General features: G+C 33.7%; 2 protein-coding genes across 4 annotated transcripts; both read right to left on the reverse strand.

Annotated features, from left to right (window-relative positions):
- Window positions 1-2,696: 2,696 nt before the first annotated feature.
- LOC114174678 (myosin-binding protein 2-like) lies at window positions 2,697-6,599 on the reverse strand. 2 transcript variants are annotated; one of them, XM_028059506.2, is made up of 4 exons: window positions 5,118-6,599; window positions 4,893-5,039; window positions 3,406-4,633; window positions 2,697-3,317 (listed from the first exon to the last, which is right to left on the reverse strand). In XM_028059506.2, exons 1-3 carry the CDS (start codon window positions 6,430-6,432, stop codon window positions 3,426-3,428), a joined length of 2,670 nt encoding a protein of 889 aa, XP_027915307.1. In that variant the 5' UTR covers window positions 6,433-6,599; the 3' UTR covers window positions 2,697-3,317; window positions 3,406-3,425. The 2 variants fall into 2 exon arrangements, with proteins under 2 accessions (XP_027915307.1, XP_027915306.1); XM_028059505.2 differs by having other exon boundaries at window positions 2,697-4,633.
- Window positions 6,600-12,901: 6,302 nt separating this feature from the next.
- Window positions 12,902-26,985, reverse strand: LOC114168515 (putative clathrin assembly protein At2g01600). Of its 2 annotated transcripts, XM_028053368.2 has the most exons (15): window positions 26,743-26,985; window positions 26,559-26,628; window positions 26,356-26,453; window positions 24,600-24,738; window positions 18,188-18,315; window positions 16,601-16,693; window positions 16,417-16,467; window positions 15,706-15,771; window positions 15,555-15,620; window positions 15,400-15,480; window positions 15,233-15,313; window positions 14,608-14,763; window positions 14,453-14,534; window positions 14,248-14,351; window positions 12,902-13,378 (listed from the first exon to the last, which is right to left on the reverse strand). In XM_028053368.2, exons 1-15 carry the CDS (start codon window positions 26,830-26,832, stop codon window positions 13,052-13,054), a joined length of 1,632 nt encoding a protein of 543 aa, XP_027909169.1. In that variant the 5' UTR covers window positions 26,833-26,985; the 3' UTR covers window positions 12,902-13,051. The 2 variants fall into 2 exon arrangements, with proteins under 2 accessions (XP_027909169.1, XP_027909177.1); XM_028053376.2 differs by lacking the exon at window positions 15,400-15,480.
- Window positions 26,986-27,379: the final 394 nt, after the last annotated feature.

Consider the following 27,379-nt stretch of genomic DNA (forward strand, 5'->3'; position numbering starts at 1 on the left):
TTCACCTTCATACCAAAAGAAATTTTTGGCAAAAGTAAAGAAGTTAATTTCGCTCTTGGCAAGGTTTGAACCCACAACCAATTCAACCAATTCTTGTTTCATGATAATTTACATTATCACTACTCACATCCAAGCATAACATTAAAACAATGCACAAAATAAAATATCATACAATTGGCATACATAGGACTTGACCAAGTCCTCTCAACCACTTGAGCTAGTACTTTTCCACGCAACAATTAACATTATATGCCATAAAGGCTTCTACTACCCGCATTTATTCAATAATTATTTATTTAATTATTTAAATTTCTTAGGTCTTATAAAATGTTTAATTTTATACATATACATACATACATACATATATATATATATATATATATATATATATATATATATATATTCATGTTTAAGAAGAAAGCCCATGGACAGGCCTTGACCCACATGGATTTTGTGTGGTTTTTGGCCCTGTGGAATCAAGTTTTAGAAAATTCAATTTAAATTTCTTTTATAAAATATGGATTATGGATTTTGAATTTGATCCAAATATTTGGATTGGATTTAAATCTTGATCCAAATATTTGAATCTAGATTTAAAAAAAAAATTCAAACTAGTTTCACCGAAAAAAATGGATTTGGATCGAAAATTTGATCCAATTATTTGGATATAAAATAGATGTGGATTTGATCATTAAAAATTCAATCCATAACCATCCCTAGAGAAGATGGGGTGGAGATGGAATAAGATGATGGAGTGGAGGTGAAGATTGAGATGGAGGTGGGAAAAGATGGGTGGAGTTGGAGGTGGAAGAAGAAGATAACGTGGAGGTGGAGGTGGAAGAAGGAGATGAGGTGGAGGTGGAGAAAAGTATGGAGGTGTTGTAGGGAAAGAGAAGGGAAACTTTGACTTTTTACCTTGATTATAAGGGTGTAGTAAGAAAACATGGGGTGCAGGAAGAAATTCTCATCTTAGTTTTATGGAAATAAGGGGAGGTAGGCACAAAGATTCACTGGAAAATTGGGTACAGCAAAGGGAAAATTTTACTAGGAAGGGTGATGCAAAGTTGGTAACACAGGTTGGCCTATTAGTCTGTCAAAAAATGTATAGGACGGGTTGTTTATTTAAACTTGTTGATTCACTTAGGTTCATTTTGCTTAGCATGTATTCTGTGCGACCCAATGATGAGGTGGGGTAGATTAACTTACATAACTCAACAAAAAATTCATTATATTTTAATTTCTAAAGTCATATAAAACTCTCTTTTCATATATTTTGTTATACATTCACCTCATGCTTAGTTCTCTTAAATGCATTTGATATTGGTTAATTGCTACACTTTTTCGGTAACTTAAACAAATTTTTTTTTTTTTATGTTTCCTTGTTTATTAAATATTCAACTTTTACATATTTATTTGATATATAGATGTTAATATTATATTTACTTAGTTTATTGTCAATGGTAAACTAACAGTGTTATAACAATGTAAAATATTAAAACAAAATTATTATTACAACATTTATATATAAATTTTTATAAATTTTGCTTATCCCAACAGACCAATGTAAAACGAATCAACAAAACTAGTAAAAAATAAGACCTGTTAACCAGCGTTATCATCAGTAAATCTTGAACCAATGGGTATTATTTGTATATTAAAAAATAGGATGAATAAAGTAGTGTTTGGATTAGTTTACTTTTAGAAAAAAAATAACTTTGTTCTTAACATAATAAATTGTTTACAAAAAATCAATATTTTCTCAAAATCAACCTTTCTGAAACATGGCATGCAAAATATCTCCAAAAGAATGCTATAATAAATAGTAACATTAAATCTGACATAAATAGTATGAAGGAAATTATGCAGGAGAGTATGGCCATCCATATTGAAAAGAAAACATATGCTTTTGAGCTATGCTAGAAGTTTGACCCTCAAGCTATGATATCTTAATTATGAACTCATCATGCTTAATTACTTACAAGTCATTATGCGATCGCATGTTCAGACCTGTCAAAACTATTAAAAATTTAAGAGGCACTTACTTTCATAAGAAAAATAAAATCAAGTACCAGAAAAATATATTAATCAAGGAGTAAAAAATTGAGCAATCATAATCAAATACAATCGGTATGAAAATAAACAATAATTGAAGAAATAGTATTTCTCTTTATTATCTTTCTCTTGTATTGATTTTGAACACTTGTTAAGTTATTGTAATAGATCCATATAATGATTGTATAAAGCTGATAAGATAAGCACAGTAATCTAATATTATACTAAACTTGAGTTAATTTAACCCTACAAACAGTGGCAGAGCTTATAAGGAACACAACCTGGGTAGTTTCTAAGAGCAAAGTTAGGGATCAACATGGTTGGTGAATAAGAAGAATGCAGTTGTTTTATATCATTTATTCACATTACCTTACAACTAGAGGAGAATGAACCCTACTAACTTTTCATGTAAATTAGACATTAAAATTACACTTAGTTTTAAGTATATTATTTTGACTCACAAAATTATTGTCAAGATTTGCCGAATAAAATAATTCTGTAAGGAAAAAATTTCTTGAACTTTTGTTCATTTTAGTCAATAGACGAGATCTTTAACACTCATCTCTACCACAAGCTACACAAGTAACACTTTCACCAAGAAAAGGCTATACAAGTAACAAAAGCTAAAGTATTTCCAAGCAATATAGACAAACACTAACTTTTTATATGATTACAAATGAACACATTATATATTTTCTTTACTATACAGAAGTTGAGTGAAGTGATGACTCACTCTTTCCCGCTTAGAAACAAACAAAGCTCTCAGATGAATAATGCAAAAAGATGATAAAGAGAAAAGGAAGAGGATACCTCTTTATTCTCTTCTCTCTCCCCAAAAAAGGTTAAAAAAACTGACAAAAAGTGGCCCTCATTCTGTCTGTCTAATGAACATCATCTTGGAGACTGCCCCAGAATCTTAGTTGGATTTCTCCTGCATTGCTAGCCTGGCCTTTACTCATAAAATACAAGTGCCAGGGTGGTTTCACCTTGCTATAGAAACAATAATTATGCATATCATCAACCTTTTTTCCATAAGGTAATGATGGATATTGTCCACAAAAGTTAGTTTTGTCCATGACCATTGTGTCAACTTGGCCATACCATGATTCTTCTCTTTCCATCAAGTAGCTTTCAATTATTAGGTTAAGTTGATGTGATGCATTGTATCTATTGTCCATATCTATGTAGGGACAAAAGTTGTGTATGTGTATGCATGCTTGATTTCCAGTTTCTACATCATTTCCAACATAGCATAGATGTGATAGCTACAATTAGCAAGGCCTCAATACATCAGTAAATGCTCTCTTAGACGATAAACCATAGAAATCTATTATATTCTAATGTATGTCTCACCAATTATCTGTTTGGAATAACTAATTGAGTTCTTGCACAGCAGTGTCTCTAATGTTCTTGATTCTGAGTTCCACATTCCTAAGATCACGAAGATGCTGCAAAATTTCTTGGATAAGATCTAAACCCTTATCCCCTTTCCTCAAGGATATGATACAGTGCTTTAAAAATGCTTTATCTGCCTCCAGAGCTTGGAGTCTCTCATGAACATGATCCACCTTCACTTCTACTTTGAAAGTTTTCTTCTCTAATTGGACCTTTTCATCTGAACTATTTTGCAAGGAAGTAAAATCTAAACCATTGCTCATGACCCCGTTTTCTGCTTCTGTGTCTGTTTCATCATAGACTGGGAGAACCCTCTCGCCTTTTGTACACATTGTTTGCATTCCATCACGGTGCTTACCATTTGCTAATCCATTTATCTGACCTATGTAACCATTATTGTCTTGGTATTCATTTGCATTCTCTTCACAAAGATGTTCTACTGATTTAATACCATCAAAATACTCTTCTTCACAATTCAAGATAACAAGCTTTTCTTGCAGCATCTTCAGGTGTTCGAGAATCAATAACCTCTCTTCCTCCAAGTTTTCCAATGATTCCTCCAAATATATAACATCATCTTCGGAAGTGTTCTGGCTTCTGAACTCTTCTTGATGGCTATAAATACCATTTTCTTGGCTTGTGTATCGACTCTTATCAATAGGTAGTTCATGTTCATCACTATATCTAGCATTGCTACAAGAAGGAGAAGTTCTGCTTCTTATGTTACTTTCTCTTCTTGGTATTATCATAGTTTCTCTAAACTCATATTCATAAACCTTTTTTCGATATATTTCAAGCTCATTTTCTAGCTCAAGTTTTTCTTTCTCCCTCTTTATCAGAAGTTCATTCAAAAGCTGCAAAGCTTCCTGGTCATACTCAGATCGTTCTTCCATCATCCTCTCATACTGCAAAGCTTCCATCCGCATTGCTGCTTTCTCTTCCTGAAGCCTATTTATCATTGCCATTGTTTGATTTGCCGCAATTGCAGATGCACTCCTCTCTTCTTCTAATTCATCATATAGACTATTTAAGGCCTTCCTTTCAGCTTTCAGTGCTGATTTCAACTTCTCAATTGTCAACTCACCATATTCTGTATCACATATAGCACTTACTTCCAATGATTCTTCTGTTTCCGATTCTTTTCTTCCAAGAAGTAGTAGCATCTTGTGTGGCTGATGTAGATTCTCTGCAGACAGAAGTGGGTGTATCAGGAACTGTTTCTTCTTTCATCTCATTAGGCTCTAAAGATGATGCAAATGGTTATGTACAGTTGGCATAATCATAACAAGTGACATTGTTTTAAATTCTGCAAATTCTTTATTACTCTTGAGAAAACCTCATTATCTATTTTAAAATAAAAGTGAAGGAAACGGGTAGAGCTTATAGATGTCACAATTGTTTGTTATGGACTTGTGGAAGAACGAAGAAAAGCTGACAATACTTACCACCATCATCATGGACAGTAAAAGTAGTTGTGTTACAAGATGAGATTTCTTGCACTTCTTCATTGGATTTCAGAATAAAGTCTTGATTTTGAGTTGAGACTTCTTCTCTTAATTCATCATCACGCATTTGTGTTGCATCTTCAGACACTGAAAGAACAGAAAAGTATTAGAACATTTTAAGCTCAACCAAGAAAACAGAACAAAACTAAGACTAGAGGTTGAAACCTTGTGGTACAACTGAACATAATTCCTCATCTCTTCCTTTCATGTTTGCATCAACATAACCATTCACTCTTGAGTCTTCAGTTATTGGAGCTAACTTCACCACTTGACAGTTTTGCTCCAAATTTTCTTCATCTACTATTGATTCTAATCTCTTACCTGGAGACACTGGCACAGTATGCAATGGAGTGTGCCAATTCTCAATAACAGGTTCAGATTCTGCACTAGAATTTAAATCAAAATCCAAAATAACATCTTCATCTCCACCAAGCCCGTCATCCCCCACCTTATATCTAAGTTGATTTTGCCTTTCTGTGGCAAAGGAACTACCATATTCAACAGGAATCAAAAGGCAATCATCACCATGAATGAAAAATTCCAAATGTTTGGGTGGAACCAGTTCGGTGATCTCATTAGAGCAAGAAAGTTGATGACTGGTCTCCTCACAGGGTTGGACATTCAAAGTTTCCTCTCCAATTGGTTCTTCTTTCCCTTTCTCTGTGTCTAAACCCAGGTTGAAGTTTTCACCATACACAATTTCTTTGTCACCATGCCGCACAAAACAAATACTCACATCATCTTCCTCCTTTCCTCCTCTACCTGAGCACTCCGCAACATAAAAAACAATGTCGCTTCCCCTTTTCTCTACAGTGTTCTGTGCCTCTTCAGGAGGATGAAGCGCCACAAAATCATCTCTGCCATAATCTGAGTTATGATGGCCCTCATCAACCTCTGTCTCAACCTCACTTTCACTAATCAAATTCTCTTTCTGGGTACAATCGAAAACCCTCGAAGAAGGCTTATCTCTGAACAGGTAAAACTTGCTAACAAAGTTGTCACCACAACAAGAACACCTCAAAGGCTCCATCCCATTGTCAAGTACCTTGTTATTATCATCAGAACCATGAACCATACCCTTTTGCTGCATCCATGGAAAGTGGCCAAAACTCTGGGACAAGTTCACAAACTCTGGGCGACACGAAGATGAGCAATTCTCACACATACTTTCTGATTCAGCAAGTTTTCTGTGGTTCAAGCAGAAACCCAGTTTGGAAATCTCAATAGCATGAGCTTCACACACGAGATCCCTGCAAGAACACTTGTTATTTTCAGGCTCTATGATGTGATCAATCCTTGAACACCATATGCAGGGCCTTTTGAGACCAAAGTAATCCACAAACTTCATTATCAGATAAGAAAAGAGGGAATTTAGAAGAAGGAGGATGATCAGAATCCATTCAAGGATGGCATAGACAAGAACCACTGTGATTTTGTTGGTATTTCTATGCAACATGGTTGCAAACTTGTTGGTAGCCATGTAAATCTTCTAGATATGTACAAAGAAAAATTTTCCTCAGAAGAAAAAAAATTATCAATTTGTAACCTACAACAGACAGGGAGATGATTTTAGAGAGAGAGAAAAAAAATGCTATGCAAGAAAGAGAATTTTAAGACTAGATGACAAAATTGAATTGTGGGTGTTGTATAATGTCCGAGAGAATAAGTAGAGAGTAATAATGATTTTATTTAGAGTGAGGAAGTAAATGAGTACGAGTTTTCAATTTTTTTAAATCTTTTTTTAGAAGTTTGGTTATATGAGATCATTGTATCTTATCTTATTCGGACTCATAATAATTTTATTTGTTTTGAGTTTTGATTTATATATATATATATATATATATATATATATATATATATATATATATATATATATATATATATATATATATATATATATATTATCACATCGTATTTAATGTTTATTTAACATAAAAATAAAATTAATTTCTCATTCGGAAAATATATATTTTAATGTAAGATCAATATAAATACCTACTTTAATAAATTTATTTTATTAAAAATAAACTTTATTTAATTTTAAAATTATCACACCCTTAATTTAATTATTCTTCTCATTTTGATGGAATGTTGCTATTAACTCAAAATCTGGATATATAAATAATTTGCAGCTTGTAGAAGGTACAAAACATCTGTTATATGTACAAATAATATTGTGTGGTTTATGAGAAACTTTTTTTTATTCGAATATATGTTAAGTCTTTATAATTGAGACGCTATATAAAGGGGTATTGGCACTATGGATCTTTGATTAATCGACCTACTATATGTTATATAAAATAATTTAACTAAAATATTAATAGCAAAATAATTTTATCTAAGTTTTGAAATAATGTGTAACAGTAAAATATAAAGATAAAATAATTTATCCACTTTGAAATATATTTCTTCCTTTTTGAAGATTTAAAACAATCAATAAATTACCTATTGATAAAATAATTTAATTAAAATATTAGGTATAATTAGTCGTATAGGTACCCCGTCTAAAAAAATGTCAATTGCATCCCAACTTTTAAAAAAGTCCTTCAATTAGGTTCCTTTCAGACAGAGTTGACTAACGCCGTTAGCCAACGTGACACGTGTCAGTAGTCTGTGAGTTTTTGATTTTTTTTAAAATTTTTTAAAATTTTTTTTAAAATTTTTTGAAAAATAAAAATAAAAATGTCACGTGTCAAATCCTTGTGTGTGACACGTGGCATTGTCAGTGTCACGTGGCATTGCAATGCCACATGTCAGTGTTATTATCAGATGTCATTGTGTTGATTTCGATTTAGTTCTCATATATGTCTTTTTGTTTCAATTTAGTACCTAAGTATGTGTATCTGATTCAATTTTATCCCAATTTTTTTTAATAATTAAAACATTTTTGTAATCCATTTTTTATAAGATTAAAAATAATTAAGTATAAATATTTTTACAAAATTAAGTACTAATATTTATATTGTTCCTCTCAATTTCAGACCAAATTTATTATTTATATAAATGTTATACTAATATTTTTTATTAAAAATGACTTTTTAACATATTAGTTTATTAATTACTTTTTTATTAAGTACTCATGTTTTGTTAATTTTTTTTTTAAATAGAACAATGTTGTCTCTTACTAATTTTAAACCAAAATTTCTATTAGTTTGAATGTTATACTAATTTTTTTTATTATTAAAAATGACTTAATAAAATGACTTTTACCACTAAATTTTAATATAAATATCAATTACTTAATTTTTCTTAAACTTTTATACTTAATTACTTTTAATTTTATAAAAAAATAGATTTTAATTATTAAAAAAATTTGGGACAAAATTGACTCAATACACATACTTAGGTATTAAATTGAAACAAAAAAACATATATGGAGACTAAATCGAGATCAACACAATGACATCTGATAGTGATACTGACACGTGACACTGACAATGTCACGTGGCGGCACTGACAATGTCACGTGTCACACATAAGGACTTGACACGTGGCATTTTAAAAAAAAATTTAAAAAATTTAAAAATTTAAAAAAATTAAAATTTTTAAAAAAAAAAAAAAACACAGACTGACACGTGGCACGTTGACTAACGGCGTTAGTCAACTCTGTCTGAAAGGGACCTAATTAAAGCACTTTTTCAAAAGTTGGGATGCAATTGACACTCTTTTAAAATCGGATACCTATTTGACATTCTAACCCTAAACTGGGTGCTATACGACTAATTATACCAAAAAAATATTAATAGCTAAATAATTTAATTAAAACATAAAAAGTAGTATCGTATACCTATGTGTCTTGTTCTACAATAAAAGAGAGGATTTCTTGCCATGTGCGAGACACGAGACCCAGAGGGGATCTTCATAGCGTTGTAGGGGTATAGCCCCCAAAAATTTTTAATTTTTTTTAAATATATGTTAATTTTTTAAATAAATTTTTTAGATAGATTTTTATTTTTTTATAAAATATAGTATTTAATATTAATAAATAATAAAATATAAACTTAAATATAATAGAGAAAAATAAAATTTATTTAGATTTTTTTTTCTTCTCTCTTATTGTTTATTGTATTCATCTTCTACTCTTGCATAAATTCTTGTTTTTGAAAAAATAAAATAGAAAGTTAAACACTAATTCATCTTCTCTGCTCTCATTTGTATCAATTCTCTTTCATTTTTATTGATAAAAAGGTAACTCTCTCTTGTATTTTGATAGTGAAATATTAGTTTGATTTTTAGTATTTTTTTTATCTCATGAGTTTTTTTTATGTACATAGAAGGAAAAATTATGTATTATAGGTTTTTTTATATCTATTTTTTAAACATGATTTTAGTAATTACGTTTCTCAATTTTCGATTAGATTTTTATAAATTTTTTTGTAATCTTATTTTTTCTTTTAAATAGGTACATTGATGAAGAATAAAATAATATATTTGTTCATTTATTTTAGAGTGATAAAAGAAAAAATATCTGTAAGTGAAGATGAAAATAATACAAATTTACTTCTTCACGTATTTTCAAGAATGAAAACATGATAATAAAGATCTAATTGTTGAATTAGAGAACCTTTCTTACGAATGAAAGAATCATAGGTAGTCAGTTTCATATTAATCCTTTGAAACTTATTTATGGAAAATGTTCTCAAATATGGAAAAATTCAATGAGTAGAAGATATAAAATTAGAAAACTTATTTAAAATGAGTTTCATATCAAATACAATTTTAAAATTATCATTTTTTAAAGAGAAACATACAAGGAGATATCAATACTAAATTATATATACTTTTGTTATATTAGTGACGATAATTTAATATATAAATTTTGAATATATTATTTTGATACTTTCAAAAATTTTTATTAAAATCTGTCAACAAGATCGTCACAATACACAACAAACCTTTTATGTTTGTGCTTGAGTTACTCCGTTAACCTTTAAACCCAAATAGCGTGCTTAAGTAGTTGTCATGTATTCAGCTTTTGCATTAGACAAATATACAACCAGAGGATAGGTGTTAATTTGAGCTATGACCTTTTAGTCCCAATACAATTTTAAATAAGCTCTTTTTTTATGGGTCAACCTTTCTCTCTGTCCTTTGGCGGGTCAAGATTTTCAACATGTTTTAGAGTAATAGATAACCTCACTTCACCCCATTTTTTATGACAATATTACAAACCGGATAAAAGTAAGTTGACTAACATGTTTTGCCATCTATAAGACAGTATGTATAATAAAAACTCTAAGATCGTGGTAATGTGTTACAAATTTGTATCATTGTCTATTAGAGTATTGTTAGAATTCCTATTGTTATGAGTTTTAGATATAGGAAATATAAGTTTTAATGGATTAATACAAATTTATAGATAGTGTAACACCCCATTTAATTTATAGTCATAAGTAAAGGAAGCGTTACACAGGATAATAAGAAGCGCAGTCCTGGAGTTTAAACACCACTCCTTACGATAACCAGGCACACCACAATGCCAAAAAGAATCAAGATATAAAGTTGATAGAATCATATGGGAATTTAAAAGGACCGACAAGTACATGGGCCATAGCCCTAAAGAAAAAACCCAAAATAAAACGTGAAATCAAGCCCAGATAGACTATGCAGCAGATCATCTCTCATTTCTTCCTTGTCGACCTCGAGTACCTCTCACATCTGCTCCCATCAATAAATTGATGATCATCGCAAAAGTAGAAAATCAACATACAAAGCAATCAAACAAGCCAAGGGTAAGCTAGAGCCAAAAAGATTTTATCATGCATTCAGATACACTTTCACAGTCCAATATACATACATCATCCAAGCACGTTATGACCTCCCAATCAATACACTAAAACTAGACTCGACTCATCCGGATACATATAATCTGGTCAGATTTAGTGGATGCTCGCACTTGTGATGGATACCTCTGCTCACCCTCTAGCTACTCACTCCCGAGCTGTGTTACAAGTGTTACAAGTGTTGCAATAAATCAATTCCCTCACACACAAGGTTAGCCCTTAATGAATTTCAGGCCTCCTGCTACTCTTACCACATGAGTCAGTCCGCTCTAAGTGAGACTAACTGACTCCTTAGAGTGTTAGGATGCAATCCTTACCTTAAACTCAAGGTAAAGCATACTAAGCCAAACAAACATGAAAGGAACAGTTCTATAGTGAAGTCTCGTGCCAGTCTTGGCCAAGCCACAGGGTCTCGCTTAGGCGAGACTATCATCAGGGAACCCTGCAAGACTCGCGGATTCTCGCTTAAGCGAGCCGCTACTCGCTTGAGCGAGGATACCCCTCGCCCAAAAAGAGCCTCCTCGCCTGAGCTACACATGTAGCACATACCTCAAGCCCCCACGCGTCCTCACTTAGGCAAGCCTCTCTCGTCTGAGTGAGATGGTGTCTCGCTCAAACGAAAACTCTCCGCCTACGCGAGAGCTCGAGCGCGAGTTTGGGTATGTTTCTGCAAGTCTCGCCTGGGCGAGGCTGGGTTGCCTGGGCGAGGCTGGGTCACCTGGGCGAGGCTGGGTCACCTAGGCGAGAGTGTCGGGTCTCGCCACTATTCATCCTGCAACAGCCATATTTTCACATCCAAACAATAATGCCAACCATACCATACATTCATAGCAACATATAAGCTCAAAAATCACGAAACACAAGCAAGATAACAACCATCGCACCAATCAAGAAGGTTCTAGCTTCCCTTACCTGAACGAATGCTAGCGGAAGGTACAAGCACACATTAGAGGATTACTACAGATCCAAGAAATGATTTGCAAGCTGGAATACTGACACTAGAACAGAAAACGAGATTACTAAAAGAGCTCTAGTTGGAACTGCAACAACAGAGCTAAAAAAAGGAAGTATTAGTTGGGGATTGACTTACATGTAAAAAAATGGGGTTCTCCTAGCTCAAACGAAGAATGAGAGCCAAACCCTAACAGAGCTCTGTTGGAGGGAGAAGAGAGAGTAAGATTGCTGTTTTTCTGAAGAGAATGAAAGGAATAAGGCTGGTTTAGGGGTTTTTGGTACCCTATGGGCTAGCCCTTAGGCCCAAAAGTTAAGGCCCTATCCTTTAATGAGACCAGAAAAGTGGTCTTACAGATAGCCTTATTTGTAATTTATGTTCACATTAATAGATTAAATTTTGAAATAATGCCAATTATGGTTTTATTTTATTAATGTGTTCCACAACGGGGTACTCTTTTCACTCTGTATAATCCAGAATTCATAATTACAAATAGTATAAAACGCAACAATTGTCCTTTTAGATTATACAATATTAAAGTACACTGAATAAATAATTATTATTTTAGATTATTCAATCTAAGAGTTTCATATTGCACACTTAGAAAATAAATCCGAAACCAATGTAACTTCCAATGTTGCTCGATTCCTTTTACAAAAAGAAAAATGCATACCAATAAAAGCTACCTAACTTTAATTTCTACATTAACTTCCAACAATACTTTTTGCCAAATTCTACGTCCAAATCAAGAACTAACAAAACACCAACGAGACCAGGGTAGCAATCAGCTTTTTTTAAAGAAGGGTTGTTGGAAGAAAATATTGAAGTAAGGGTGTATGCAATGTGAACGGTTCCGCGTGAAAAAGAAAAACGTGGAAGTTGAAGGCAGGGAAAGAAAAATGAATGATATATTAGGTAGTGTCTAGATTAGAAGAGGGTGTGGAATTTTATTTCCTTTCTTTGCCGAAACTTGTTCCAAGTTTGGATTTCATCTTGCAGATACTTGAGGTTTAATAGAAGTGCTACCTATATTGCCACTTTCATTGTACATCAGTGGTATTTTTGCTGCAGAACGATCACAACCCCAAGCTGTTCCTCCTCAATTTCCTAATACTACTCAAAAATCATGTGTCAACCGTCGAGATGGAACAAGGCACATTATGTATACAATCTCTATTCAAGATATGTATGTGAACATTGAAAACGTATGCATGTAGGAATTTGAATGGAGATTTAACCAGAGAAAAATAAAATCCCACCGTTGTCTTATTATAAGATGATTGACATTATGACCATATTATCTTTAAACATTTCATCCTACAAACCATATCTATCTAACATTGAATCTCTGAAATAATGTGCTCCTATATCATGCCAGTGCTTCCAAATGGATTGTTACTATGAGCGTGAGAAACAGGATGCAAAGGAAATGCCCCATATCCTGCATCCTCGAAAGGATTTGCTGAGCTCATCAGCATATGCTGCTGGTGAGGGTGATATGGTTGGTAATGACCGAAAGGATTTACATGCTGTTGAGAAATTGTTGCAATAGGGATGCTAGTTGACAAAACAAAAGGATCTTGAACTTCAAATGGATTAGGAGCTGGCACTCCAAAAACAGGTTGTTGTGGATATATATATGCTCCTTGATCATATGAACTGTTGAGGGTGAGAGAATTCAACCTACCAGCCTGATAATCAGTGAAAAGAAAAAACTGATAAATACAGCTGCTAATAATTTTTATTAACGATCTAGCATGTGAATAACCAAACAATTAACTCTTGATTTTGCTTAAGAATCATAAAAAGAAGTTGCACAAATCAGAAATACTAATCTGGTGAAAAAGAGGAATCGCCTGCAAATCACTAAACAAACTAATCAATGTGACATTGAGTAGTACACAGAATGGGCGACCTTAAGAAAAGAGAAAACCATGTGTAACATGATAAAAATGATGTCATGCAATAAAAGATCAAGAGCAGACATAAACAAGCTTGATGCCTAGAATTATGTAAAACATACTCCTCTTACGAGTAATTTATATTTATGTCTTCTGAAACAGTACTACAAATCCTATATATCACAAAGGTAAGCAAGCAGCAGACATACACTATACTTCCGCAATACATCACATTTGACTCCAAATAATAGTTTCCTGAACGTGTTATCCAATGATCCAAACTGCTGAATCATGAAACACCATAAGTTGATCAATCATGACGAATGCTTGGTTTTTTTAATTTTATTTTAATATTTAACTCTATAAAATTCAAAAATTAAAATAGTAGTTTAAAAACCATATGATGCATTAATCTTGCAAGTCAATAATAGAATACGAAGTAATTTTTAATTATACCAAACCTCCTGCTTGTGGTCTAAAACAGATCCAGTTCAAAATCCAACATCTAACTGAATTTAGTGAATGGTATCAATAAATTATACGCCCATGTTTAGTATCTGATTATTTGTGAGAATAATTTGAAGAAAAGAAAAAGCCTAGGAAGCTAGTAAAATTTAAGGGGAAATAAACACACTAAAAAGGTAAGAACGACGACCTACCAATTGTGTCTCGTTGACTGAAGAAATAGTTGTATTTGGAGGGGTAACCAGAGCAAGCTCCCATCCGGTTGGATCAAAATCTCTGGCCGGATCAGCTTGTGAATCTAAAGCGGTAATTCATATGTATGCACAAAACAGTCGTACATATTATCTACCAAACCTCACTAAATTGTAGAATTTTGAAAGCTGATAAACAAAACCTCACCAATTTCGGTAGGAACTATGGCTAGGGCATGAACTTTTCTTTCTTCCATCAAGGATGCTTCAGATGTACTGTCATTCAACCCCTGCAACCACGATAAAGAATGAAGTTGAAGAAAAACATAATCTGAAATAACTGAACCTTCCGTTAAAGTTTACCAGCAAGTCTCCAGTTTCAAAATAGTTGTGGGACGCTGGAGGAGGAGCAAGCTCAGAATTTGAGACAACATCATCAACAGGCACTGAGGGCTCCTGTTCTTGAGATAATTTATCGTATTCTATTGTGGGAACATCATCTGGTCTGTAAGTCAGTAACTGTTGATAAAGAACAGTATTAGTGACCTAGAACCTAATCCAAAAGTTCAATCTTACGGAAAATAATGCATTGATGTCTGGAATCTATTAATAAAAAATGCCAATGATAAAGAAAGTGTTAGGAACCCAGAATTGAACCGAGAAAGGAGAGTAATATTTTCTGTTGAATAGACTGAAAAGAACACAAAATAGGAGAGCACTCTCTCCTCAAGTGTTTCCCTTCACAAAGAGCTAAAGCTCAATCTACAAAATTCCCATTCCCCCCCTCTCCTCTCCTATACATGACAATATATAGACTTCTACAAAAAGTCCTCATCTCATTTCAGATAACAACTAACTGTTAACCAGTTAACTGTTTCTATTTTTATTTTTCTTCCTATAGTATACTTTCAAGATCCCCCTCCTTTTTCCCTTTCCTATCAGAAACCCTGAGAATTACTCCTTTATAAACAATGAATTATGTACTTACTAATGGCTCACTTGAAACTGCAACCAGTCGAGGTGCATCCTTTATGTAGTCTTCCATGGTAACAAGAAATGATACCGGAGGCTGAAAACATAAAAATGTAAGCAGTGAGAAAACTTAAAAAGAACGAGAACTTGTTACACTAAATTGGTACAATAACAGACATATACCTCTCTTAAAACAGGAAACTGAAAATTCCTAGCAATTTCCAATCTTTTGCAAATTTCATAGAAATCAGAGAGACTTTCTGCCTGTAATGAGCAGGCATCTCAATACAAGAATCGTGGAAAAATATATTACAAAAGCAGAGTGGCATACAAATAACCTGCTGTCCAGCACGTTTATAGACATCAAAGGCTTTGGTAGCTTCATGCCTTGGCATCTCAAAAAACTACAAGGAAATAAAAAATTATCAATTACCAGCATTGTACAGATTTTACTTAATGTATAGCGTAGGTTAATGTACGTCGGTTTACCTTATCAACAAGATTGATAATGCCGTCATTAATAGCACAGTAAATTTTAAAGCTCTCTTTTAGAACCTAAAATGATCATAAGAAGCACATCAATAGCAAAACTAACCGATTCCAAAGCCATCTAATAAATGAATCTTTAAAAGTATTTAACTTCAATATAACCTAACAAATGTTTCAAATGAAAGATATAAACACAAGTGTGATCAGTGAAATTAAGAATCTACAACTACAAATGAGCCATCATTGCAAGCAAATTGTCACTATAACAGTTGTCCCTTTCCTGAAAGGATGTATTAGATGAAGATTATTGAAATCAGTTCACATTACCAGGGACCCAAAATGGAGAAGGATTTTACCAGTACCACCATTTTTCAAGGAAGCAGTAAATAGTTTAGACATGTGTCTGTTTTCCCAGTTAATTCTTGAATTTCATAGCCCAACAAATTAGTTTTCCATTGTTGTCATCCACATAAACAAAAACCAAAGAAAAGTGTTCCACAACTTCTAAGATCAAGTGATCAATCAAATTATGCATTAGTCAACAACTGCAAAATAATATATCATAATTCCCCCCAAGCTATGGCTATATAAGAGTACTGATAGAAATATATTATAAATGTCACACCTAGAAAATTGTTCTTAGAAAAAAAAAACTAATTTATTTCTAGTCAATTTGAAAGTTCTAAATGAATATGTTGACACAATACATACCAGGGCCAGGGCATATTGTATCACATAGCTCCTAGCAGCTGCTCCTTCTGGCTGAAAAGTCGCAGCACAATTGGTTGGCCATTATTTAAAAATGAATACAATACCGATAGAACAATTTTGGAAGAAAGAGAGGGACTGAATATAGAAAAAGGACAATGAATCTCCACATGGTTCAGAATATTACACGGCAACCAACAAGGCAATAGAGAAGCTGCTGCAAAGCAGGCAATTGCTCCAATAGCTCCTCACTATTCAAATCCCTTGTCCTGCTATACCCCTGCTTGGAGCATGGCAAGAAAACTTCACAAAAATAGTTCACAAAAATGAAAGCACACATTTCAGAAATTATGAAAACTACTTCAAATTGAATTTTGACCACCACAAGGTTAGTAGGCCCCCCTGGATATAGACAAGGCGTTACTATGAATTTTTCATATTTTCTCATTGATTAATACTATGATTCTGTCTCTTCTGTCCTTTGTGTTCCCTATCCCTGTCCTAGTCTCTTACTTTCAATCCTCACTTTTCCATTCTATCTTAATAGGTTTTTTCTTATTTTAATAGGTAGCCTCCTTTCCCTAAAACCATTCACTAAATCAGGGGAACAGGATAAAGGCAGAAACATCATTTGCTATTTTCTATCTACTTCCATTCGTGTATTGTTCAGGCTTTACTTGTCCTGCATCACTTGCAAAAAGACACAGTACGAATTATTCATGTAACAATAATTGAAACAAACTCAAAAGGAACATGATATATACAATACAACTAGTTGATTTGTCAAATATAGAGGGCCATGATCAAATTAAGTGTTGGTGCGCAGAAGATAGTAAGTATAAAATAAATTACGATCATATCCAGCAGGTTGGCCGTGTCTCATGGTAAATAAGAATTCCATAAACTAAAATGCTAAATAACTTGGCTGGAATTTATCTATAACAATATAAGGAGATTTGTCTTTCGTTATGTACATATTTTACTTTTCCATATACCCTTTAATTTACGTGGCACCACTTTATTCCTTAATTTACGTGGCACCACTTTATTCCTTTTTTTTTTCTCATCCTCGGTTCCAAATTACCACCAAAATTGATTTTGATAGCTTCAAACCTCTTCGATCTTAATTCTAAATCTCTTAAAAAATATCTCAATTTAAACAAAAACCACATAAAAATAAATAAATTACACAAATAAATATGTATTAAAAAATATACTATTAACATACACGTTAAAATGTAAAATAATAAAAATCATAACAATTAAATTTTAACTCAACAACATAAAATACGATATAAATGTAGACAAATAGTTACACTAGAGCTAGTGTTTCTACAAGCTTGTTAAATAACTATTGGCACGTATATATATATATATATATATATATATATATGTATATATATATATATATATGTATATATATATATATATATATGTATATATATATGTATATGTACGTATGTGTGTAAGTCTGGCCAGCAAGCAAGCAACAACATACACTAACATAACAAACTTCTGAGTATATTTAAAACAGTCATGCAAGTCTGAGAATCTAAAGAACAAGCAATGAAATATAAAAGATATACACTTGCACATTTAAAGGAGGTAGTTAGATTTTGTATTTATTTTTCCAGGCAAAAACTGTCATATAGATGATGCTTTTTACTTTATTGGATTAGATATCACAAAAATATAATCACAATTTAATAAAATTACCTTGCAACTCACTTAATTGCAATAAATCTCTTATTTTATCCGAGAGAGCGAAAATTACCTTGTCTTGACCAGCAACAGGCTTAGGTAGACGCTCAGCTTCAATATCATACTTCAGAATCGAGAAACATTCAAGTCTTTCTTCCAAGTATAATGCATAAGTACGAACCCAGGCAGAACAATCCCAAGCTGCAAGCAAATGACATCTCAGTCAAATTACGCAACTAAGTTATTGAAACAAAAACATAAATCTAAGATAATTTGTTAAAGCTTCAACCGTAGTTAAAAAGGATTAACTGATCTATAGGTCCCTGCAATATTTAGGGATTTCCAATAAGGTATTTATAATTTGTAAGTTGTTAATTGGGTCTGTAAATTTCAAAAGTTCTAGTTGGATTGGATCCCTTTTGTTCTGTAGTTCTGCTAAAGAACTGTTAAGGGTATGCTGAATCCAAGAAACCATTTAAAATTTCGTGAAACAAAAGGAACCAATTATAAATTTACTGGATCCTCAACGTTTAAAAGTTTTCTAATTAGGTCATCAAATCTAGCTTACAATTAGAAATTTCTTACGACAACAGTAAGGAACTTGAAGTAAAGGAACTTGAAGTAAATGACCAAAGTTCCCAAAAGCTTGAACTGTATTGTGCAACTCAAGCACCCTGCTACCTAAGAGCCATTTGGGCTTGAACTGTAAACAGTGCACCGGATAAGCCCACCTGTTAAAATATAACTTTCTGTTTATACAAAGTAGTTTAGGCTAGTTGGATCGTCCTGGAGACTAACCAAAGTCAGGAGAGATCTTAAGTTTCAAAGAGCGCTCACTACGGCATTTACACATTACCCACCAACAAATTGCCAGAAAATATCACACAATATGTTTATAGTTCCAAAATTACCTAGAGTATCTCATATGATCTCTAAATAGTGGTTTCATGTTTCACTATATTTCTTCGCTTGGTTCTTTATTCTAGTTAATTAGGACTATAAGTCTAGTACTAATGTAAATATAACACAGGATCATAGTATCCAACGTCTTTTTTTTTTCTCTCTTTCCCACCTTCCCTGACTAAACCCTGTATTTTGAACAGGTATTAGAGAGGTTCCATTTTTTGCAATCTGTCCTGCTACTATTCAACTACCCAGTTCTCTATGGTTTACTCTATTTCACCGAACTTCACTTTGTAGCAACTATCTTCTGCTTCCCTGTTAAATGAGGACAAATTCCAGCTGCTCAAACCCTATATTTTCTTCTAAGTCCGACATCATCTTGTCTGTCCTTTCATATCTATCAGCAGCAGCTTGCTTTCACTATCAGAAGTTTCACACAGGCTTACACGTACAATCTGAAGATCCTAAGCCAACACCCGCACATCTCCTTTCAGCCGTGTATAAGATTGCATCCATTAATCTTTCGACTGTTACCGGTCTCAGTTCTGATCTGATCTCACCCTGTCCAATTGGACTTCTTTATCCACCACCATCTCTCCTTTTGCAGTTGCTGTTTCGGGTTTGTACATCCTTGTTGTGGCACATGGGAATGTGTTTCCCCCTTTTCTGACCACTTCACTCCAATTGTCTTCCCTAGTCATTCATTCACTCTCTAGTCAAATTCAGTCCCCCTCTCCCTGTTCACTCCCGTGGCTGCTTGGCTCATGGGCTGGTGATCATATCTGACGGATTCTCCTTTTTCTGCGGATTTGGTATGATTTCCCATTTCCTCACATTCTTCGGGGCAATTACCTCTACTTGATAATTGGTCCTGATTATTATCTTGTTCTCTTACAAAACTAACATAGCATTGAGGATGGGTACAGTGAAAGGTCTTTACCATGCCATACTTTTCCCACAAACGAACTATACTAGTGGTGATTTCACCTCGTACTAACAATCTTCTGGTGGTGCCTCCTTTGCTATGGATTACACTATCGGTAATTTCTCTCAACAATCATTCCAGTGCTAACTCATGACAACTATGGCTCATACTACCTCAAATTTATTTTCCCGACTTCTCTGTTTGAAGATCTGAAATTCTGCTTCTTGAATAAGTTCTAGTGCTTACTAGTGTTTCCCGACAACTATGGCAGATTCCATGCATTAACTGGCAGTTTACTGGTGATTTAAAACCAGAAAGTTCATAGCGTAGCTGCTGGACATTTAAAGCAGCAACGTCTTTTCAGTTGTATATTTGTAACTTTTTCAATCTGTTATTTTCTATTTACTTAAGATTGATATATGTCTCGAATTTTTGCTAACTTACAGGAAACATGTAGCTTGTATTAAACTGCATAAGAGCATTCTCCTGAAGAAACACAGTTTTGCATACACATTCTGAGTTTTACATAACTAAGAATTAGTCTCTTGTATTTTTTTATCACCTCAATATAATATACACAATATCATACTCTTTAAATTCTTTGTTCTATCTTTTCCTCCCTTAACTAAACCCCCCTATAACTCCAGGAAAAGAAAAAAGAAAAGGATAGAACTCCTCAACACCACATGGTTAGAAAGGCAACGGTACCATGTAGTCGCCTAAGGTTATTATTCATGTTAGAATATAATCAGCACTTACAGATTTCTAAGAAATCAACCGTTACATAATCTCGTAAATTAGGGTGATTGATTCTATATTATTATGAGCCTTTATTGTAATTGATTCTATTCAATAGTATAAATACATATTGTGTGGTCTGCATTAGACACACAATACATTCAGAACATATACAATTCTATATGGTATCAGAGCCAAGTTAGAGCCTATCCTAACGAACTTTCTTGGACATTCTGTTCCACCCGCTATCAAGCTGCTAACGGACCACTCAATTTCTAGTCCCACGCATGAGATGAATATACCTCAGCTTGATGGGGTGTGTTGGAAGTCACACATCGACCAGAGATAAGACAATTTCATAATATATAAGTGAGGTGCAAACCTCACCTTACAAGCCAGTTTTGTGGGATTGAGTTAGGATTAAACTCCAAGTAATGATCAAGCCCAATGGATACAAATTGATGCCTCCTTGTGTAGCATTCTTTGGTTCTCTATTGATGTCAAATTGCAGCCTCAATACCACGCTTTTATTACCTGTTATGATGTTTGGAACAAAGCCAAGAGAGTATACTCCATGATGTTCATCGCCTTTACAACGTTGTCTCCAACCTTATAATTGTGAAGCTGGAAAATAATGATATACAGACATATCTTGGTAAGCTCGATCACTTAATTGCTGATTTTGAGTCGCTCATGCCTTTCACTAATGATGCAGTCAAACACGCTGAAAAATGTGGCAAGTTTTTTATGGTTCTTGCACTTGCTGGACTTCCTACTAAGTTTGATTTTGTCCGCAATTAAATCTTATCTGGCACGGTTGTTCCATCTTATGACACTGTTAGTGAACAATTACTTCGCCTCTTAGTTCCTCACATGTTTGGTCATTCTCCCGTACCCCCAACTGATTCCTTTGCTTTTTACTCCCAATCTTCCTACCAGGGTGGACGAAGTGGAATTCGTGATGGATATCGTGGTCAACGTCCTCGTTGCAATTTTTGTCAACAGTATGGCCATACTGAGGTAGAATGTCATACAAAGGCACGACAACAACACAAGACAGCTAATATTGTTCAGGTCATTTCTTCAAAATCATCAGATGAGGTTTCAATTTTTGTTGATGCCTATAATGAGTTTCTCCAATACAAGGCAGTCATGCAACCTACACAACCTATCGCCGCCGTCTGTAGCCTGTATTTCTCAGTCTTCCTCCCTTGGACCTTGGACCTTGGATTCTTGACTCTGACCATATGTTTGGTAACAAGTCTTTTTTCTCTCAACTGACTTATTTGGATTCTTTACCTTCTGTTACCATGGCAAATGGCTCTCAAATAAAGTTCATCGCATTGGTCAAACACAACCTTCTTCTAATCTTACCTTAAATTTTGTGCTTTATATTCTTAGGTGTCCTTTTAATTTAATCTCCATAACCAAGCTCACTCGCACCCACAATTACTTTGTTCTTTTTGCTAATAATTATGTTCTTGTTCAAGATCGGCATATCGGACAGACGATTGGAGCAGGACATGAGTCTCGAGGATTATACTATTTGTCACAATCGGTAGCTTGTATCTCCACTGCGTCTCAAGCCCTTGAGCATCAACGCTTAGGTCATCCTAGTCCTACCAAAATGCACCTTATGCTTCCTAGTTTTTATTACAATTCGTCTTTTCAATGCGAGTCTTGTCAATTAGGAAAACACACTCGTCATACCTATGGTACTTGAGTTAATAAAAGCGTTTCATCACCTTTTGCTTTAGTTCACTCCGATATTTGGGGTCCTAGTCATGTTTGTTCTTTGAGTTTTTTATTACTTCGTTACTTTCATTGAAGATTTCTCCTGATGTACTTGGTTATTCTTAATAAAAAATCATTTGATGTTTTTTCTATATTCCAAGGTTTCTCGACTGATATTAAAAATCAATTTGGGACCACTATTAAAATTTTACGCACTGACAATGCTCATGAATATATGTCTTCGCAGTTTCAGTCTTTTCTTAGTTCACAAGGTATCCTCCATCAAACATCTTGCTCTCACACACCTCAATCGACACTTGGTTGAAACTGCCGTACCCTTCTTCTTCACCAAAACGTTCCTCTTCGACTCTGGGGAGATGTCATTCTTACAGCATGTCATTTGATCAACCGCATGCCTTCCTCCATCCTTAATAATGAGGTTCCTCACTCTCTCATATCTCACACAAGATCTTTACTTCATTCCTCTTCGTGTCCTTGGTTGTACATGTTTTGTCTATGACCTTACTCCAGGTAAAGATAAACTTTCTGTCAAGTCTCTCAAATGTATTTTTGTTGGGTACTCACGCCTTCAAAAGGGCTACCATTGTTTTTCTCTTCAACTTCAATGATATATAGTTTCTACTGATGTCACCTTTTTCGAGACTAATCCCGTTCTACACTTCTACTATATTGGAAGTCAATCTTACAGTAGAATCTTTAGAAGTCTCGCCTTCTCCTCAACGTCCTTTGCTTCAATACCATAGACGAGTTCAAACTCCAATTGTGATTCACACTACTAATCCTCAAGCATCATCTCCTGCTCCAATCGCCCCTCCGCCCACGCCTCCTGCACCTGAACTTCCTTTTGAGATACGAAAAGGTACTCGTTCCTCTCGTAATTCGAACCATCTTTATGCTTTTACCATTAGTTATGATTGTTTGTCTCCATCCTATTTCTCCTTTGTTTCTTCTTTGGATTCTGTGTGTATTCCTAAGACTACAGGTGAAGCCATGGCTGATCCCGGTTGGTGTCAGGCAATGGTAGAGGAGATGGCAGCCTTACATTCTAATGGCACATGGGAACTTGTTTCTTTACCTCCTGGCAAGCAAAATTTTGGTTGTTGTTGGATTTATACAGTGAAAATTGGACTTGATGGTCATATTGATCGGTTAAAAGCTCGTTTGGTCGCCAAAGGATATACACAAATTTTTGGTCTAGATTATGGGGACACCTTTTCTCCGGTGGCTAAAATAACTTTTGTTCATCTCTTTCTAGCTATGGCTGCTATTCATCATTGGCCTCTTCATTAGCTAGATATTAAACATGCATTCTTACATGGCTCAAGCAACTACTACTACAACTAAAACTAAGGGACATCCATGAAACAAAGCTTATTTGTGACAATTAAGCTGCACTTCACATTGCATCAAACCCGGTCTTCCACGAAAGAACCAAATACATGAAATTGATTGTCACTTCATTAAAGAAAAAGTGCTCTCTGGAGAAATCGCTACTAATTTTGTCAACTCTAGCAATCAATTGGCTGATGTATTCACCAAGTCCCTTAGAGACCTTCGGGTTGAGTACATTTGTAATAAGCTTGGTGCATATGACATATATGATCCAGCTTGAGGGGGAGTGTTAGAATATAATCAATAGTTACAAATTTCTAGTAAATCAACCGTTACACAATCTCGTAAATTAGGGTGATTGATTCCATATTATTATGAGCCTTTATTGTAATTGATTCTATTCAATAGTATAAATACATATTGTGTGGTCTGCATTACACACACAATACATTCAGAACATATACAATTCTATAATTCAAAATGAGAGACAACTTAGTTATTATTCAAGCTCTTATGAAATGTGAGATTATTCAAAAGCTTCAGTGAATCTTGCTAAAATAAGCTAAAGAAAGAGTTTATTTTGATAAACTTCTCCGTTAGGAGCATTGAAATGTACTAAAGAGAGTTTATAGGAAGGTTATAAGCTTCTAGGTGGATGGCTCATGAATGATTTTACATTTAATAGACCTAATTAGAAATTTCTTAGACTCTATGGACCCAATTACAAGCTTTAATACACGGAGATCAAATAAAAAAAAAAAAACTTCAAGACCGTAAAGGGACCAATAGATAAATTAAACCCAAAAATATGAAGACAGAGTTAAGAATTAACCTATTGGACTAGAATCATCTCTGAAGTTAGAAAGTTGGAGTATGCGCCCCCTCTCTGAGAAATTAAGAAATTCTTCTCTAAGAGTAGGATCACCCTCTCTCAATAACCTATGAATCACGATTAATGTTTTCAGTGCCACCTGTTAGCAAGACCAAAAGAATTGAAATATAAGCGTACTTAACCATTAGAAGGTTATAAGCTATATAACTAGACTAAAGCAACCAATTATTGAAAGTTATGTAAGAAAAAAACATATATATACATTCATAACAACAATATTGCAAAAGCACAAACTCAAAAACCCATTAGACAAATTATCTATTTGACCCGGCGAGCAGTAAACGAATACTAGATATTATATAAGGTTATGAAGAATTCAAAGCTCCAGTAAAACAACAAATATTTTAACATCGCAATAGTTCAAATTTGACGCAAAATTCAATTGATTTTGAATTTCACAACTGCAACTACATCATGAAAAGGAAGGTGGTCGCCTTTACAACCCTATAAAGAAGAGTGATGTTATGCAAAATGATGAGTCCTCATCACAAAATTGGACACATCTTAGATCAAGGTCCTCTTAAAAAAATTCTCTTGAAAGTTTTTTCCAATCTTCCTCCGCCATATATTATTAATAGGGCTATTAATTGAAACCATGTCAGGCAAATAAGCTCCTTGAAAGGCAACACTCACTTTCTTCTAAGAAAATTCATTTACGATCTTATCTTTTCTTGTGTCTTCCACATCTCGGAAATCTCATCTCTGCTATATTTAAGTTTTGCTCCTTTGGTACTTTCCATCACAACCCTCAAATACCACAAATTACTGCCCTAATTGTTGTCTGGTAAAAAATATCGTGTACACAATCTAAAAATCATGCCTGCTGCATTTCGTCAATTTATCTGCATAGTTTGAATCCCAAGCATTATATATTTCCCTCAGTCAATCAACGTCACCTATTAAGAAAGAATCGTAGATGCCTCTAATATCTGCATAACACTCTATGCATCCTCATACACAACCTCACTACATTCCGAGCACAAAAGACAAACTGATTTTCTTGCATACTGACCCCTCCTTGGATAAAATCCCGTCTGATGTTACTGTACAGAAAAAAGAAAAGACGATAGAGAACTAAACTCTACAGTGTTCAAAATTCACTTAGCTTGAAAATCCATACTGATTTCTTTTTTCCATTAGTGTAAGATTTCACATTTTCATGTCAGTATCTCTGTAGGAGTCAACAATACTCAAAGAAAAAGCATAACTTCCAAATATTCACTCTTAATTAAAAGCCTCACATTCACTTCACATCCTGTAACAGCCACAATCGTAAAGAGAAGGCAAATTTTTCACAGCGAGCAACAACTTCAAATTGAAAAAAACTGATATGCAACAACCAAATTTCACGTTTCCATTAGTGATGAAAATACTAGTAACAAAATGTTTGAACACACTCGGTGATTGAAATTTATGGAAAATCGCAAAATTCTGGTGGATGACCTTCTGTAGTGAATTTCCTACCTAATTTAGAAGTTTTTATTCTATGAAAGAGAATGCTACTTTAGGAAAAATATATTAGAAAGGGTGCTCTTAACACTTTACACATCAGCATCTCTGCGGGATACAATCAATAACTCTCAAATAAAAAACACCATAAACGGTTATATTTAAAAAAAAAAAAAAACACCAATGATCACAATCATTTCACGTCGTAAAAGCATTCAAATCACAAAAATTAAAAAAATTAAAATACCGTCCAGTTTCGCGTCTTCGCCAACCGTCGCGAAAGCGCATGAATGCAGCACGCAACATCAGCTCTAGGCCGTACAGCAGAAGTTGCGAGCAAAATTTCTACAAGGAATGCAGTTTCATCATTTTAGAATAAACAAATAAACAAAAAAAAAAAAACTCAAAGCCACAAAATAACAAAATGAACAATTATTACGAGTGACGCACTGCGAAGGTGTCTCTCTTTGGGAGGACACTCGACGTGGTTGGTTGCTTTGACTACGGCAACTTCCAACTCCTAATAACATGAACAGAAAAACGATCAATAAAAAATTCAATCACATTCGATATAAGAATGAACGAAAAAAACGAAAATGAATATGGAATTGAAATTGAAATTGAGAGATGATACCGCATAATCACTATTGACATGAGCGAGACCAACTTTAGTGGTGTCTTTGAGAGCGCCGTAGGCTTTTCTCCAACTCTGAAGAGTGGCCATGGCTGTGTTCAAAGTTGAAACCCTTGATTGTGTTGAAGGAATGAAAGTAGAGAGTGAAGAAGTTCGTGTGAGTTTGATAAAAAAAAATAACTGAAATGAAAGTTTGTTGGTCTATGGAATGTTTCTTTCCGCATGAGCGAGGAGTTTTGTTCTTTGGCGGCCCTCACCGGCTGTGCCTGTGCGTCACCATCATTATTTTAATTATTAATTAATTAATTAAACGATACATACACTTAAACCTTTTTTAATAAAATATATACATTTTTATTCTTTACTAGCGAAATATGTATTTTTATTACATTAAAAATATATAGTTTTATTATTTTTATGACTGACTGAATCAAAGTTAAAAGAATTAATACAATAAATAAATATATATATATATATAAATAATATTTGAAAATTATGTAACAGTATTTTTAAATAAAAAATTATTTAGTTATGTTAAAATGAAGATAATTTATTCATTTATTTATCCTATTAATAAATAAATTATTATTGTTTACTAAAATTAATTAATTAAAATATAACTCCAAAATAAAATTAT

Source organism: Vigna unguiculata, chromosome 2 (assembly GCF_037176805.1).
Source record: "Vigna unguiculata cultivar grain cowpea cultivar isolate G323 ecotype 2 chromosome 2, ASM3717680v1, whole genome shotgun sequence".
NCBI lineage: Eukaryota > Viridiplantae > Streptophyta > Magnoliopsida > Fabales > Fabaceae > Vigna > Vigna unguiculata.

Excerpts from the sequence above, each read along its gene's own strand:
- LOC114174678 (XM_028059506.2), bottom strand. The coding sequence starts at position 6,432 with ATGGCTACCAACAAGTTTGCAACCATGTTGCATAGAAATACCAACAAA. Across the intron at positions 5,040-5,117 it reads ATGTTCAGTTGTACCACAAG|TGTCTGAAGATGCAACACAA; the intron begins GTTTCAACCTCT and ends CTGTTCTTTCAG. Across the intron at positions 4,634-4,892 it reads TACTGTCCATGATGATGGTG|AGAATCTACATCAGCCACAC; the intron begins GTAAGTATTGTC and ends TTCTGTCTGCAG.
- LOC114168515 (XM_028053368.2), bottom strand. The coding sequence starts at position 26,832 with ATGGCCACTCTTCAGAGTTGGAGAAAAGCCTACGGCGCTCTCAAAGAC. Across the intron at positions 24,739-26,355 it reads CGAAGACGCGAAACTGGACG|GTGGCACTGAAAACATTAAT; the intron begins GTATTTTAATTT and ends TCTTGCTAACAG. Across the intron at positions 16,468-16,600 it reads ATTGCCTTGTTGGTTGCCGT|CCAGAAGGAGCAGCTGCTAG; the intron begins GTAATATTCTGA and ends GCGACTTTTCAG.